General features: G+C 38.4%; 2 protein-coding genes across 3 annotated transcripts; both read right to left on the bottom strand.

The window, feature by feature from the left end:
- Positions 1-436: 436 nt before the first annotated feature.
- Positions 437-2,777, bottom strand: tnnt2d (troponin T2d, cardiac). The gene is given in 8 exon segments (XM_077711353.1): positions 437-650; positions 746-783; positions 883-973; positions 1,035-1,327; positions 2,270-2,347; positions 2,426-2,542; positions 2,613-2,670; positions 2,759-2,777. Coding segments are annotated over 7 exon segments (717 nt in total). The 5' UTR covers positions 2,667-2,670; positions 2,759-2,777; the 3' UTR covers positions 437-604.
- Positions 2,778-5,530: 2,753 nt separating this feature from the next.
- Positions 5,531-15,649, bottom strand: cald1b (caldesmon 1b). 2 transcript variants are annotated; one of them, XM_077711350.1, is made up of 16 exons: positions 15,554-15,649; positions 12,442-12,541; positions 11,708-11,833; positions 11,402-11,648; positions 10,443-10,748; positions 10,053-10,403; positions 9,928-9,959; positions 9,594-9,831; positions 9,403-9,531; positions 8,515-8,558; positions 8,354-8,426; positions 7,654-7,773; positions 7,403-7,546; positions 7,064-7,138; positions 6,951-6,985; positions 5,531-5,722 (listed from the first exon to the last, which is right to left on the bottom strand). In XM_077711350.1, exons 2-15 carry the CDS (start codon positions 12,513-12,515, stop codon positions 6,953-6,955), a joined length of 1,992 nt encoding a protein of 663 aa, XP_077567476.1. In that variant the 5' UTR covers positions 12,516-12,541; positions 15,554-15,649; the 3' UTR covers positions 5,531-5,722; positions 6,951-6,952. The 2 variants fall into 2 exon arrangements, with proteins under 2 accessions (XP_077567476.1, XP_077567475.1); XM_077711349.1 differs by having other exon boundaries at positions 10,053-10,748.
- Between the last annotated feature and the right edge of the window lie 301 nt (positions 15,650-15,950).

Genomic DNA, 15,950 nt, shown 5'->3' with positions numbered 1-15,950 from the left:
AACTCATAATTATAAATGTATTAATTTTTAAAGTTCATAAAAAATTTAAAAAATCCTTACTGAAATTAAATTAATTGCAAAACACTTGCTGTTTTGGCACTGAAAAATTATAATTATTATTTTTTTGAATTTCATAAAAATATGAAAATCCATGCTCAAACTCGTAATTATTTTTTTATTTCTTTTTAAAGTTCACAGAAATTTAAAAATATCCTCACTGAAACTTGTTATTGCAAAACATGATTATTTTTATTTTAAATTCATAAAAATGTGGAAATTTGCGCTGTAGGACTCCCCACTGAAAAAAACCCAGATATAATAACATAATAATATTTTTCGATATACGCGGCCATACCTGGTGTACATGAACCGCGCTATTCCAGGGATTACTGTAGTCATTATTTCCCAAAAAATCTCATCCAAAAAAACGTCCATCTTTCAAATTTGACTCTGATTTTATTGACATGTTTCACTCACACATGATATTGCACTCAAGAGCAACATATCATTCCCATTTTTCCCATTTCAAGACCGTAATAAATGCTCGCGTATTGATTGCGTATTGATGAGTAGATTGGGGTTCCTGGTCTGAGTCTCTTCCAGTCTACCTCAGCCGGGGTGCCATCTTGCCCTTTCCACGACCCTTGGTGCTAAATGACAAACAAACACGAAAAAATCCACGTTAAAAAATCTAACTATTCAACGACCAATCACCATCAAGACGACATTTTTCGCCAAACTTCACCTTTGGTGGTCTTGCACTCGGACAAGAAGCAGGTGGATCTGCCAAAACAAATGTTCTCGTATAAAGTAGAATGAAACGGCCATTTGCAATTTTTAAGACTTCATTTTCCTAGAAACTGAATTTCTGGAGGTACTTACGTCACTCTTCTGCCTTTTAAATTTGTCGTTAAGGTCGTATTTCTCCGTCTCCAGTTGCATCAGCCACTGCCACATCTCGTTGGCCTTCTCCCTGCGCGTCAATCAATTTTAAATTAAACTTTATTCATATTTCCACCAATTCGACGCCATACTTGAGTTTGTCGTCATTCAAATGGTCGATATTGAGCGGCTTCCTGCGCTCGGCCAAAATCTTCTTCTTCTTCTCTCTCTCTGTCTGCTTTTTGCCTTTCTTTTCACTCTGTTATTGCCGGGATTCCAAAAGTCAATGCCGAATTCGCTTTAGAAATAAATACATTAATAAATGTTCAGGCACCTTCTGCCCGGCGCCGTACTGCTGGGTCTTATTGGTGAGGACCTTCTTCTTCTTGGCGTCGTCATCGTGCTTCTTTCTCTGCTCCTCCTGCTCTCTGCGCTCCTTCTCCTCCTGCAAGCGCCATACATACATTCAGGTTTGAGTCCCGCCCATTTTTCTGTGCTCGGACGTTTGGTCGCCCGGACGTTTGGTGACAGTTTACTGTTGAAACCAGCTCTCAAAATTATAACCATGAGAGAGAGTTTAACATCGAAGTACTGTTTAATATCGAAGTACGGTTTAATATGTAAGTACTGTTTCACATCTAATTACTGTTTAATATTTAAGTACTGTTTAATATCGAAGTAATGATCAATACATAAGTACTGATCAATATCTAAGTACTGTTTCACATCTAAGTATTGTTTCATATCTAAGTAATCTTTCATATCTAAGTTCTGTTTCATATCTAAGTACTGTTTCATATCTAAGTACTGTTTCATATCTAAGTACTGATTAATATCTCTAAGTACTGTTTAATGTCTAAGTACTGTTGAAACCTGCGCTCAAAATTATATTCGAGAGAGTTTAATATCTAAATATCTACTGTTTTCAATACTACTTGGATATTAAACAGTACTTAGATATTAAACAATCTCATAAACATAATTTTGATATCTAAGTACTGTTGAAAACAGTAGATAATTAGATATTAAACTCTCATGAATATAATTTTGAGAGCTGCTATCAAGAGTACTTAAATATTAAACAGTACTTAGATATCAAACAGTACTTGTTCATATATAAAACTCATGAATATAATTTTGAGAGCTGGTTTCAACAGTACTTGATATTAAACAGTACTTGATATTAACCAGTACTTGATATTAAACAGTACTTGATATTAAACAGTACTTGATATTAAACAGTACTTGATATTAAACAGTACTTCGATATTAAACTGTATTTCGATATTAAACAGTACTTGGATATTGAACTGTACTTGGATATGTCACCAAATGTCCGGGCGACCAAACGTCCGAGCACCACTTTTCCTAATGGGCGTCCACTTACGGCCTGCCGGGCCTGCCGCTCCTTCTCCATCTCGGCCCGGATCCTTTGTTGCTCCGCCCTCTCGGCACGCCGCTTCTCCTTTATTGAGACATTCAGACATCGAACTGTCACAAAACGTACAATTTGTCGACGTATTTCGTGTTTTTTCCGACTCACGATTCTGTTGACGAGGGCGACCAATTCCTCTTCCTCCTTCTTCCTCTGGACAAAGTGTGCCTCGATGAGCGACTGCAACTCGGACAGATCTTTGTCCAACCGCTTCCGGTGGATGTCCTGCACTCGCCGACATTGGAGAATGGTCGCTGGGTGAGCCCGCTTTTGTTTTTCGGGGACGCAAACTCACGTCAAAATCCACTTTCTCGCCATCGGGGATCTTCTGGGCCGAGATGTTTGACATAAATCTGTTGAAATTAAACGGAGAGGGTGGATGATAGCGAATGGGAGAGGACAAACGGACAAACAGAATGGCATTGCGACCAATCCACTTACTTTGGCTTGGGTTTTGACTCATCTTAAACAGAAATGAGTCGTATTATTCGTATTTTCACATGGCTTCAATATAATCTCATTATAAATGATAAATATCGTATTTCCTCTCATATTTGCAATATTTGTATCTCAAAAACTACAAGAATATATAAATGGATTAAAATAACTGGATTAAAAGCCTTGAAAATTTTGTTTTTTTATAGATCTTAAGCAATGTTTATTTGAGCTTTTTTTTAAATATATTTTTTGATTTTACGAAATGATTTTTGAACTAAAATCAGAAAAAAATGACAATTATTGATTTAAAATGGGGGAAAAATCATGAAATTTAATTTACATCTATATCTATCATTTTAATATGATCCTAAAACAAAATCGGCACTCATGATTTGTTTTCCGGGCCGCACAAAATGATGCGATGGGCCAGATTCGGCCCCCGGGCCGCCACTTGGACAACACTTAACAAAATCTATTTTGACGTCTATGAATGAAATCCAAGAAAAAAAATAAACCATATCATCCATAAAACCTGAAAAAATCATTTGTGCCTGCCATTACTCACTCAGGGCGCCACCTAGGGATGACAAACTAAACCGCTACTGACACACTTCCTGGTTGTACTGCTCACATGACTTCCTTTTTTAATTCAATGAATTTTCTTAAGATTTCCCTTCAAAGTAAGACATTTGTACTCCTATTAAAACCATGAATATGGATGTGAAAATTGTGAACCAGGGGGAGGCTTATACGAGGGAAATTGTCAAATTCAATAATTTATAGGCGGATGCGGCTAATATGCGAGAAAATACGATAAATGAAGGCAGAAATACGATAAAAAAATGCATCCTTACCTTCCTCCTCCCTTTGCAAGGAAAAAAATGACATGAAATATAAGTTATTATCTTTTTACAGCTAATGCTAACATGCTAGCGAAGTATAATAGCGATGACATACTGAGTTGCCTCGTCCATGACCTCTTCTGTGTCGGACATTTTGTTCTTGAGTCACCCGCTTGAAATAAATCTGCAATTTGTCAAAACAATATTCCTCATCAATAAACAGCATAGTGACATAGCGTTGGCACCGTTTAAAAAAAGAGACGCTTCATTTTTAGCTCGCAAGTCATGTGACTCATTCTCTTTTTGCACGATATGTCTTTGTGTCATTTTTAAAAGAGTTATGATCATTGCATTAATATTGATAAGAATTTAAATAAAAGGCCAATTTATTTAGCAGTTTTTTATTAATTAAATCTATTGAAATATTTTTTGTATATGTATTATTTTAGCGATTATTTTCCAGATATATATATTTTTAAATCTACCCAGCAACATTTTTAGCATTTTTACAAATATTTAAAATTTATGGCTCTTTTATTAAAAGCAAATAAATACTTATCAAAATCATTTACCATTAATTTTCATCAGATTTCTATTCATAATATGTATGGTTGCAGTACAATAAACAACAATAAATACAACAAATGAAAAAATCAGCCAAATGTAATTGTCATGCTTAAATAATTATCATCCAAATGTAATTAATAGTCAAATAAAAAAAATCTACATTTAATAGCCATGCAAAAATAGTCATTCAAATGTAATTAATAGTCAAATAAAAAATCATCACAATGTAATATTTATGCTAAAATAATCATCATCTAAATGCAATAGTCAAATTAAAAAATCATCTGAATTTAATAGTCATGCAAAATTAATCATCCATCTGACACAAAAAATAATTCAGAAAAAAAAATACTTTTTTTATATCACAAAAAACATTTCAATCTAGATATACATATATATTTTTTTATTTATATATATTTTTTCTCCTTATAAGAGTCCTTACCTTCAGAGCGATCGTGTAACTGACTTGCCCTCCTTGATCTTGACAAGCAAAGTGTGTCTCCGCCCCCTCTTTTTTTAATTGTTTTTTTATTTTTATAATTAACCCATATATACACGTCGCTCTTCAATGGGCCCTTCCCTGGTGGTCACGTGACTCCGAGAGCGCTCAATGACTGAAGTGGGAGGGACTCTAACCCATGCCCCACCCTAACCCTCCCACCTCCGAAAGAAGAGGCCACACCCTCCTTTTTCATTTGACCGTATTTTCACAACTATAAGGCGCACTTAAAAGTCTTCCATTTTCTCCAAAAGAGACAGGCCGCCTTATAATCCAATGCGCCTTATATATGGACCAATATTAAAAAAGTTCATATAAAAAGTTGACACACTTTGTTTAAGTAGTAATGAAAACACAAAATGTTTTTTAATGTGTAATCTTTGTGTATTTTTAAGTCCTTTTTTGAACAGGAATGTGTAAACATTTTGACATTCATTTTAGCATACATTCATAACATTTGAAGTTCAGTTATTTTTGTTCTAGATTCTTCCTAGCAACACAAACCACAAATATAAAATTGATTTAATTATCAACTTCAATCCCCCAAAAAATCAAAATCAGCATCCGAACATCATTTTTTTGTTCAAATATCAAGAAATTTTGTTTTTTACCACTTTGCCCCTTTTTATACATTCATACAAAAGTAATTATGATTTATTTTGATCAGAAACCAAAAGAAAAAAAAATCATCTCCATTAGCCAATCAGAAACATTCTTGCTATTTTTGTTTTGTTATTCATCAATCACCATATTTATGAAATCAAAATGAGATTTTTTTAATATAATTTGGACATAATAATTGTGTGATTAATAAAAATTGCGTGTATTCGACAGCAAATCACAAAAAACTAAAAAAAGAAGAAACATTTTCATACGCTGACAAACAAGATTTGTGTTGATTAATCATATGGTGCAAGACAAATGCATTTTTTTATAGATATATATATATTATCTAACTTTTTTTGTATTCTTTAGGGGAAGCTCATTCTGGTCAAGAGGTCATGCTTGAAGGAAGGAAGGACGGCAGGCTGGCAGCCACAGAAAATATTTGCTGGGGTGCTAGAGACAGTCAAAACAATGACGGACACAGGTTAGACTCCGCCTCTTTTTTGTCAAACAATACAAAATTGCACAACACACGGCCAAACTAATATTTTCAAATGTTATTCGTAACGTTAACGCAGTAACCATTTAAAAAATATACTTGAAAATGTGTCTTTTTGAGCCATATCACCTCTTTTAAAGTCATTTAAAGTTTAAACACTATTGCTAATCAATCAATAAGTAATAAGATATAATATTATTATGATTAAAATGGTGCAAGACGTGACTCCCTATTGCTGCGCTTTCCATATTTTAATTTAACGGTTAGCAAAGAGCCATACGCACTGATCAAAAGAGCCACTTATGGCTCTCCAGCCATAGGTTCCCTACCCTTGCCTTACATTGTACTTTGTTACCTAGGTAACGAGTCAAAAAATGGGAGTGTCCAATTTCCACGCCTATTGAATTGAATGTCATTATAGTCATGACATATATTTAAAACGTCACCATTAAGTGCACATATAAATAAGTCGTTGTAAAAAGTTTTATAAAAATAAAAATATGATGGTGGTCACGCTGGAGTTGCCACCTGTTCTTTCACATTGTTTAGAAAAGGTGTCACGTTGTCATCTGCCCTTTCCTCCGGTCATCGCCCCGCCCATCCGTCGCCATTCAACCAATAGGATTGAAGGAATTTAGCCGAGTTAGCGCAAGTCGTAGCATCGTTGCTAAGCTAGCAAGCGACAATGTGTCACGTGGAACTGTTTCTCGGTACGACGGTGTCAAGAAATGAGGTCAAGGTGAACAGTTGTTTTACATTTAAAGACTTGCAGGAGCGCCCCCACGTGGTTCTCAGGTGAAAGGTTGTACGCGTGCTTGTTGTAAGTTCACTGTATTTAAATTTAGTTGGGTTAAGACATACTGTCATCGCTCGAATATTATGGTTAATGTAGAGCAATGGTGTCAAAGTGGCGGTTCGGGGGCCAAATGTGGCCCGCCGGATCATTTTGTGCGGCCCGGAAAGTCAATCATGAGTGCCGACTTTCTGTTTTCGGCTCAAATTCAAATGAAGAGTATAAATGTATATTATATTTCCTGATTTTCCCCTTTTTAAATCAATAATTGCAATTTTTAATCATTTTTCTGTGTTTTTAGTTCAAAAATAATTTTGTAAAAATCACTTTAATTTAAAAAATACATAAAATACACTTTCCCCCCCATAAGTGTGATTATAAAAACTTACTTTTAGACAAACTTTCCTCTGACTCCAGCCAAGACCTGTAACAGCATGACAGGGACCGTAAATTAGCTAAAAAAAAAAACAATATATATACTTTTAATGAATAAATTTCTGACCTTGGCGGGTGTTGAGCTCTTCTTGGTCTCCCACATGTTGCGTTTGTTACCCACGTCACTTTGCTTATTGGTGTCCTGTACAAAAACCCCAGAAATAGTTCATGCATTTAATGGACCCCCCATTTAATAGACTCCCCATTTAATAGACTCCCCATTTAATAGACCCCTTATCTAATAGGCCCCCCATCTAACAAACAATTGTAGTCTCAAATGTATTATTTCAAAATACTCGGCTTAATGGGAGGATTTCAGATGGGTTGCCAGATTCTTTCTTTCCTTTTTTTTTTTTTTTTTTTAGATTTAAAAAAAAATGATAGATGACGGTAAAAGAAAATTTACATTAGCACGTGGTTGCCCGGACTGCGGCGCTAACGCCGGTTCTGCTTCGGCAATGGCGGCGGTGGCGGTGGGCGGGGTCTTCTCGACGCGGGTGGGCTTTTCCGTCCGACTCGCTGAATTTCTTTTGTTGAACACGACGGCGTCCTGCCAGATTTTGGAGAAAAGTCAACATATTATTACTGCTGATACAAGGCAAAAAATGGCCACTCCAGTTGTAGGAAATCAAAGCGTAACGTCATAAAAAATGGCACCTTATTGGCGGAATTGTCCGAAAAGTTGGCGTTCTCCCAAATGCTCTTGATGGATCGCGTGCCCCCTGATGGGATGTCGGCCAGAACCGTCGTCCTGGGGGGTTTCACATCTTTGTTCCCCTGTGGAAAACAAGATGTGATGGCCAAAATGATTTTTGAACTAAAAACTGAAAAAAATGGATTAAAAAATGACAATTAAAAGGGGGAAAATCAGGAAATGTAATATACATCTATACTCTTCATTTGAGTTTTTATAGATCTAAAACAATGTTTATTTTAGATTTTTTGGATATTTTTAGATTTTACAAAATTATTTTTGACCTAAAAACACCAAGAAATTGATTAAAAAATGACAATTATTGATTTAAAAGGGGGAAAATGTAATATTCATCTATACTCTTCATTTGAATTGGATCCTAAAACAAAGTTGCCACTCATGATTGACTTTCCCGGGCCGCACAAAATGATGCGGCGGGCCACATTTGGCCCCCGGACCGCCACTTTGACACCAGTGGTATACAGTAACATCTTTTTTCACTATTAAAGTCAATGTCATGCACAAGCAACATTTTTTTTTTATTTGTTATTTTTATCACATATGGTCGATTTGATCAAAATCTGGATTCAATCAACCCAAAAATTCTCCATTTGCTAGAATTATGAATTATTACATTACAAAAGTCAAATGAATTTTTGTCACCTGAACGGCAGAGGCGTACTGCTCCAATCGGCTGCCAATCTTGGAGACGATGGGCGCGTGCGTTGCTCTGGCGCTGAACCCCAAATGTCAATAACAACAAAAAACATAATCACTCTCGATTTTAATGGGGGCGGAGTCAAAAGCCCAAATGAAATGGTCACCTTTTTTGAGTTGATTTGCTCAGGAATTCCGCTTTGGCTCCAATCTGTCAGAAAAAAAATCCGTTTTTATAGGTTCATTTCTGCCTTTTATTCATTCATTTTCTGAACCGCTTTATCCTCACTAGGATCGCAAGGGGTAGTGGAGCCTGAATTGGTGGCCAGCCAATCACAGGGCACGAATTACATATTACATATCTGGATTGTCCCCCCTTTTAAATCAATAATTGTCATTTTTTGGTCCATTTTTTTCTGTTTTTAGTTCAAAAATAATTTTGTAAAATCTAAAAATATATTTAAAAAACACTAAAATAAACATTGTTTTAGATCTATAAAAAAACGGAATATTTAGGGCTTTTGATCCAGTTCTTTTAATCCATTTATAAAAATAATAATCTAAATATTATATCTAAAATGGTCCGAACCAACCCGACGAACACTCTTGGTATAAATGTATATTAAATTTTTTTATAAATTTTTCTGTTTTTAGTTCAAAAATCTAAAAAAAGTATTTTAAAAAAAAAGCTCAAATAAACTAATCTATAGTAACTTTTTATCCATTTATAAGAAAAAAATCGAAATATTATATCTAAAATGGTCCGAACCAACCTGACGAACACTCTTGGTATATATGTATATTAATTTTTTTTAATCAATGTTTCTGTTTTTAGTTCAAAATCTAAAAATATATTGCAAAAAAAGCTCAAATAAACTAATCTATAAATAACTTTTAATCCATTTATAAGAAAAAAAATCAAAATATTATATCTAAAGTGGTCCACGTGAAACCAAGTTGGCCTGGAGACAGCTGGGATATGCTCCAGCACCCCCACCGTGAGGATATAGCAGTTCATAAAATGATGGTTAAAGTCCCATAAAAGCTGTGTTGACCTTGGCTGAGCCTTTGGGTGCCATAATGGCGAAGGAGGGCTCTGTAAGCTCCTCCTCCTCCTGCTTCTTCTTCTGGGCCGCCTGTGCTCTCCTCTTCTCGATCTCCTCCCTCATGCGCTTCCTCTCCTCCTGCGAGGGGCGTGTCAGTCACGGGACCTCTGACCCCGCCCCCACTAGGGGCCGTCCCTCACCTGCTCCCGGTTCTTCTTCTCCTCCATCTCTCTCATCCTCCGCTCCTCCTCCCGTCCCAGGATCTTCTTCCTCTCCTCCCTCTTCCTCTTGAGCTCCTCCAGCTCGGCTTCGGCGCGGTGCTGTTTACGCTTCATCTCCTGCGCCTCCTCGCTCTCGGCGTCATGGCGACGTTGCCGGAGCTCCTCTAGTTTGCGTTCGGCCTCCTGGCGCTCCTCCTCGCCACTGGGGGCGTCCTCCCTGAATGGAAATATGAAAGTTTTTTAAAAAAGACATTTAAAAAAGTGAAAATCCAAAATAAATTGACTTTAGCGCTAGCTAGCTCCTAGCTATTACCTGGCTAGCTTCTTGAGCGCCCCATTCTGCTCCTTTTGGGACAAAAACAAACAAAAAAATCAAAATATAGTCCAAAAATATTTTTAAAATTTGTAATTCCATAAGATTTTTTTTTTATAGTTGACCTGATATTTGTTCTTTTTCTCCTCCGCCTCCTTTTCCCGTTTTTCTTGAGCTTCTTTCTTCTTCCTCTCCTCCTCTTCCTGCTCCTTCTTCTCCCTCTTCTTCTTCTCCTTTTCTTGCTCCTCTTTCCTCTTTTTCTCCTCCAGCTCCCGTTTTTCTCTCTCTTTCTTCTTCTTCTCCATTTCCTCTTTTTCTTGCTCCTCCTCTCTCCGTTTCATCTCCTCCATCTCCGCCTCCCTTTTTCTCTTCTTTACCTCTTCCTCATCTCTTCTGCGTTTCTCCTCCTGCTCCTCCTCTTCCCTTTTCTTCCTCTCCTCTATTTCTCTTTCCTCCTCTTCTTTTCTCCTCCTCGCCTCCATTTCTCTTTCCTCCTCTTCTTTTCTCCTCCTCGCCTCCATTTCTCTTTCCTCCTCTTCTTTTCTTCTCCTCTCCTCTATTTCTCTTTGCTCCTCCTCTCCTCTCCTCCTCTCCTCCTCTTCCTCATCCCTTTTCCTCCTCTCCTCCCTCTCCTTTTCCTGTCTCTCCTCCTCTTCCCTTCTCTCCACCTCCTCTTGTCTCCTCCTCTCTTCTTCCAATTCTTTCCGCTGTCGCTCCTCTTCCTCCTCCTCTTCCTCTTCTTCCCTTATCATTTCCTCCTCTCTCTCGTCCTCCGCAACACCAGGGGGCGCTCCTCCCTCTTCCATTGCGTCAGCCTTATCCTGCCAAAGAATACAAAATGAGAAGAAATATACACATATACCATAATTTTCTCGCATATAAGCCGTATTTGTAACTAAGAAAAATGATGACTGAAACAAGGGTACAAGACTTGCTATACTCTTTTTTTTCACCAGTAGATGTCGGCAAAGTCACATTTAGTATTTGTTGGTTATTTTCTGTTTTGCAGTAAGAAAAACAATCATTATTGGATAAACTAATTATGAAATTGACCCTAATTATGTGCTTTTGTTTCATACAAGAGTTCAGAAATACCAATAGATGATTCTTCAAAAATATTTTCCCTTCAAAATAAGACATTTGTACTCCCTATTATGTAAAGACTTAAATATGGGGGTGAAAATTGGGAATCAGGGGGTGGCTTATACGCGAGAAATTGTCAAATTCAAACATTTTAAGGCAGTTTTAAGGAAATGGCTTATATGTGAGTAAATACGGTAAATTGCATTTTTGGGAGTTCAATTTTTGACTTTAACCACGAAACCACAGAGATAGCACTTGTTACTGACACTGCGCCTTTAAATACCATGCGCCCTATAGTCGTGAAAATACGATAAGTGACTTAGTCCGGTTCAGTTTGTTTTTGTTTGGTTCAGTTGAGTTTTCTTTCCTTCCTTCCGCCATCAATAATCACCTCTTCTGGAACGGCTATTTGTTCTCTGTCGCCATCTGGTGGCGCCTTCCCCGCCCACTCGTCCACCCCCTCGCCGTCGGCGTTGGCGGCAAAGCTGGGGTCCATCTCCTTCTGCCTCTCCACGGCCTCCTGCATCCTCCTCTGCCTTCGCTCCTCCCTCTTGGCCAGGCGTTCTTCCAGCGCCTGGTCGTCATCCGCCGCCGTCGCCACAGAAACGGAAACGGAATCCTCTCTTTCCGCCGCCACCCTACGGTAGACAACAAATATCGTTGTCTGCGTACACGACGCTTTATCTTTCCCACGTACCCGTCGGCCTCGTTGGCGCCCCCGTTGGCCACGGCGTGGGATTCTTGCATCTTCTTCCTTTCCTCCCTGGCACGCCTCCTCTGCTCCCGAGCCGCCTCTTCGTCATCGTCATTGGCGTAACCCATTCTGGAAAAACATGAATTTCTTGGCGTCATCTCATTTTCTGAACCGTTTTATCTTTTGGGGGGTGCCGGAGTCTATCCCAGCTGATTTGAGGCCAAAGTCGGGGGACACCGAATGAGTGGACAACCCATTGCAAGACACAAGTAGATAAACAACCAATCATAGCCAGGGGAAATTTAGCATACAATTAGCATAGCATGCATGTTTTTAGGATGCTGGAGTACCCGAAGAAAACCCACAGAAGCCAAGTTGACTTTGGTCACCAGATGGGTTGACACCCTGAATTGGTGACCAATCATAAGAATTGAAGAAATGGACAACCAATCATAGCTAGGGGCAATTTAGAGTCTTCAACCAGCTAGCCTAGCCTAGCATGTTTTTGGAATGTGGGAGGAAACAAGAGTACCCAGAAAAAAACCTACACAGGCCCAGGGAGAACATGCAAACTCCACACAGGTGGAATGACCTGGATTCGAACCCAGGACGCAAAAATTGTGCAATCCACCACTGCCCACCTTTTAAACGTACCCAGAGTAACCCCACACAAGCCCAGGGACAACATGTCCACACAGGTGGACCATTCAGGCCAGCCAGCCAGCCCACGTACGTACTTTTCGGCGTCCAATCGCATCTGCTCCCTCCGCTGTCTCCTCAGCTCCATGCGGTGCTCAAAGTCGTCATCCATGATGGCCGCAAGATTCGATTTTCTGGCTAGAAAACACAAAGAGGAGCGTTTCGTAGGACAAAAATGTCAATTACCGTATTTTCACGACTATAAGGCGCACTTAAAAGTCTGAAATTGTCTCCAAAGTAGACAGGTTGCGCCTTATAATCCAGTGTGCCTTATATATGGAACAAAATAACATGTCAGTCATTGGCGGTGCGCCTTATAATCCAGTGCGCCTTATATATGGAACGAAAATTCAAATCTCATTCATTGAGGGTGCGCCTTGTACTGCATTGCGCCTTATATCTGTGAAAATACGGTACTCTTAAATGTTTTTTTTCTCATGACATTCATTCTGTTAACCCCCCTGGCCCCCCCAAAAAATCAATGTTGAAATGTTTGTCATGTTTTCCAATAAGGAATGACATGGTTTATGGCTTTATGGAAAATAGTGGAAGGAATGAAGCCATTTTTCTTAGAACAGCAAGCGATTGGCTTGCCCACTGGTTTTGTTTTTTATTTATCTTTTGCCATTTGTCAAGAAGGCCAGCGAGCCTGGATTGTATCCGTCCAACTGCCCCAAGTAGCTGCAGGAATTCCTGCTCCTTCTACTGGAACTACCACAAAAGGCAACGCTGCTCCTTCTGCCTCCTCCTTCTCTTCCTCCTCTTCCTCCTCTTCCTCATCCTCCACTCACTTTTTATGCTAACGTTCACGCCATCATTTTGTCCCTTGCTCTACTTAATGTTTCTGGGTATACACAGTGGGAGTACTTTTGGGTTAGCCTTGGGCTCAACTTGATTTTATGTAGGCTGGACCATTTTAGATAGAATATTTAGATTTTTTTTTTGATAAATGGATTAAAAGAACTGGATTAAAAGCCCTGAATATTCCGTTTTTTATAGATCTAAAACAATGTTTATTTTAGATTTTTTTTTAGATTTTTCAAATGGACTTTTGAACTAAAAACACAAGAAAAAATTGTTTAAAAATAACCATTATTGATTTAAAAGGGGGAAATAAAGAAATTTAACCATTTTTGATATAATATTTAGATTTTTTATAAATGGATTAAAAGCTCTGAATATTCAGTTTTTTTATAGATCTAAAACAATGTTTATTTTAGCTTTTTTTAGATTTGACAAAATGATTTTTAAACTAAAAACAGACAGAAACTGATTAAAAATGACAATTATTGATTTAAAAGGGGGAAAATCTGGAAATATAATATACATCTATACTCTTCATTTGAATTTGATCCTAAAACAGAAAGTCACCACTCATGATAGACTTTTTCGGGCCACACAAAATGATGCAGTGAGCCAGATTTGGCCCCTCGGGCCACCTCTTTGACACACGTGCTTTAAATGGACTAAAGGTCTGTAATTGGCCAACATTCGTTTTAGCACATTTAGCGACCACCAATTCATGGAGCCCAAAATCAGGAGGCATGGGCTCTAGCACCCCCCGCGACTCTAGTGAGGATAAGCAGCTCAGAAAATGAATGAATGAATTTCCATCCGCGGCATTCTCGATGATCTCAATCCAAACACGGGCCACAAATAAGGACACGAGAAGCGTTTACAATTCATCCAAAAGTAACGGCCGCTTCCTCGACATGACCAAATATGGTCATGTCGAGGGGGGCCGTTTGGCTGGGTGGGGAAGGAGGGTATCACTTCTCGCCATAAAACAAATTCCAAACAGTTTACACACACTGTCGCCAAAGCCTGTTAAAATGCCTGCTTAGGAAAACAAGTGCCCTGCAAATGGGGGATTACATTAAATAGATGCTATTTATTGGTCAAATGCATTGATTTTTAAGACTATTTTTTTTCAAATAGCAATGTATTGGAATCCTATCGTTGCATGGTTTCCCTCTAGTGGTACACTAAAGAATCACTGCTTGGCTACTTCTGTTGTTTTTACGCTTTGAAGTTGAATTTCATTTAAATTTATCTTTAATACTGATTTGCTTATAAACCTTTATTTCAGTTTGCAACGACAGGGGTGTCAGAGCCGGGTTGGTTCGCGGGCCGCGTTAACATCGACTCAATTTCACTTTTGGCCATCGGAAACTTAAAAATTCCACATTTAAAAATTCCTTATTATTTAAATTGTTCATTTCTTTCTAGCGCATGACATCATTTAAATAGATACTTTGTGTTAAAAAGAAAAAAGAACATAAATAAATACACGAAGCTCCAATTGCAATATATCATCATGGTGTTTGAGGGTGGCCTGTCCCACTGTCGCTCGCCATGGGCCTCCTTTTAAGGAAACGGGCGGCCGGCCGGCTACGTCGTTTTTGTTCCAGCGACTTTTTACAGTGGCGCGCCACCACCACAAATCAACATTCCCAAAATAAGATCTTTCCATCCAAATGGCTCCGAATGGACCCTAACCCCCGGAGACGACAAATATCAACGGCTCCTCATCTGTATATTGAGAAATGTCGCCGTAAACACTACGTATTAGAGCACAGGTGTCAAAGTGGCGGCCCGGGGGCCAAATCTGGCCCGCCGCATCATTTTGTGTGGCCCGGGAAAGTCAATCATGACTGTTTTGGGATCAAATTAAAATGGAGTATAGATGTATATTAAATATCCTGATTTTCCCCCTTTTTAAATCAATAATTGTCATTTTTTTAATCATTTTTTTCTGTTTTTCAGTTCAAAAATCATTTTGTAAAATCTAAAAATATATTTAAAAAAAGCTAAAATAAACATTGTTTTAGATCTATAAAAAATGGAATATTCAGGGATTTTAATCCACTTCTTTTAATCCATTTATCAATTTAAAAAAATGTCAATATTCTATCTAAAATGGTCCCACATGAAATGGAGTTGAACCAACCCGAGACTGAGTCAATATGGATCCATTTTAAATGACGACAAAAGCCAATCAAAAAGACACATTGCCATTGAAATGAAGAGCATAAAAGAGTAGTATAGTTGAAAGAGAAGCCCCGAGAGATAGCAGCAAAATTTCCAGTCCTTAAATGTGTCAAAAAATTATCAAAGTATCTAAACGGAGGAGGCCAGATGTGGACTTACCCGAAGAGCAAACAAGCACGCTCAGCGCTTCCCAACTGGAAAACAGGACCACCCGCCGCAATCTGCGGACCTTTTTAAGCTCTCCATTGGGTGGGGAACAACAAGAAGAAGAAGAAGAAGAAGCTTCAGCCCCACCCAATCGGAACGCCCACTCGCCTTGACAATCTTCACGTTGCTTTCGTTTAGTCCATCCATCCGTTTGGGTCAACTTTATCATTTAGTCAACAACCACATTCCATTCAAAAAAGAAGAAAAAAAATCGAGTGTGTCAAAGTGGCGGCCCGGGGGCCAAATCTGGCCCGCCGTATCATTTTGTGCGGCCCGGGAAAGTCAATCATGAGTGGCGACTTTCAGTTTTAGGGTCAAATTCAGATGATAGATCTAGATGTATATTACA

This window comes from Stigmatopora nigra, unplaced genomic scaffold (assembly GCF_051989575.1).
Source record: "Stigmatopora nigra isolate UIUO_SnigA unplaced genomic scaffold, RoL_Snig_1.1 HiC_scaffold_25, whole genome shotgun sequence".
In the NCBI taxonomy this organism is placed as follows: Eukaryota; Metazoa; Chordata; class Actinopteri; order Syngnathiformes; family Syngnathidae; genus Stigmatopora; species Stigmatopora nigra.
Note: the sequence above shows the minus strand (reverse complement) of the source record. Positions and strands in the feature narration are given on the sequence as shown.

Excerpts from the sequence above, each read along its gene's own strand:
- cald1b (XM_077711349.1), bottom strand. The coding sequence starts at position 12,515 with ATGGATGACGACTTTGAGCACCGCATGGAGCTGAGGAGACAGCGGAGG. Across the intron at positions 7,547-7,653 it reads CGGACAATTCCGCCAATAAG|GACGCCGTCGTGTTCAACAA; the intron begins GTGCCATTTTTT and ends AAAATCTGGCAG. Across the intron at positions 7,139-7,402 it reads CCGGGCAACCACGTGCTAAT|GACACCAATAAGCAAAGTGA; the intron begins GTAAATTTTCTT and ends GTTTTTGTACAG.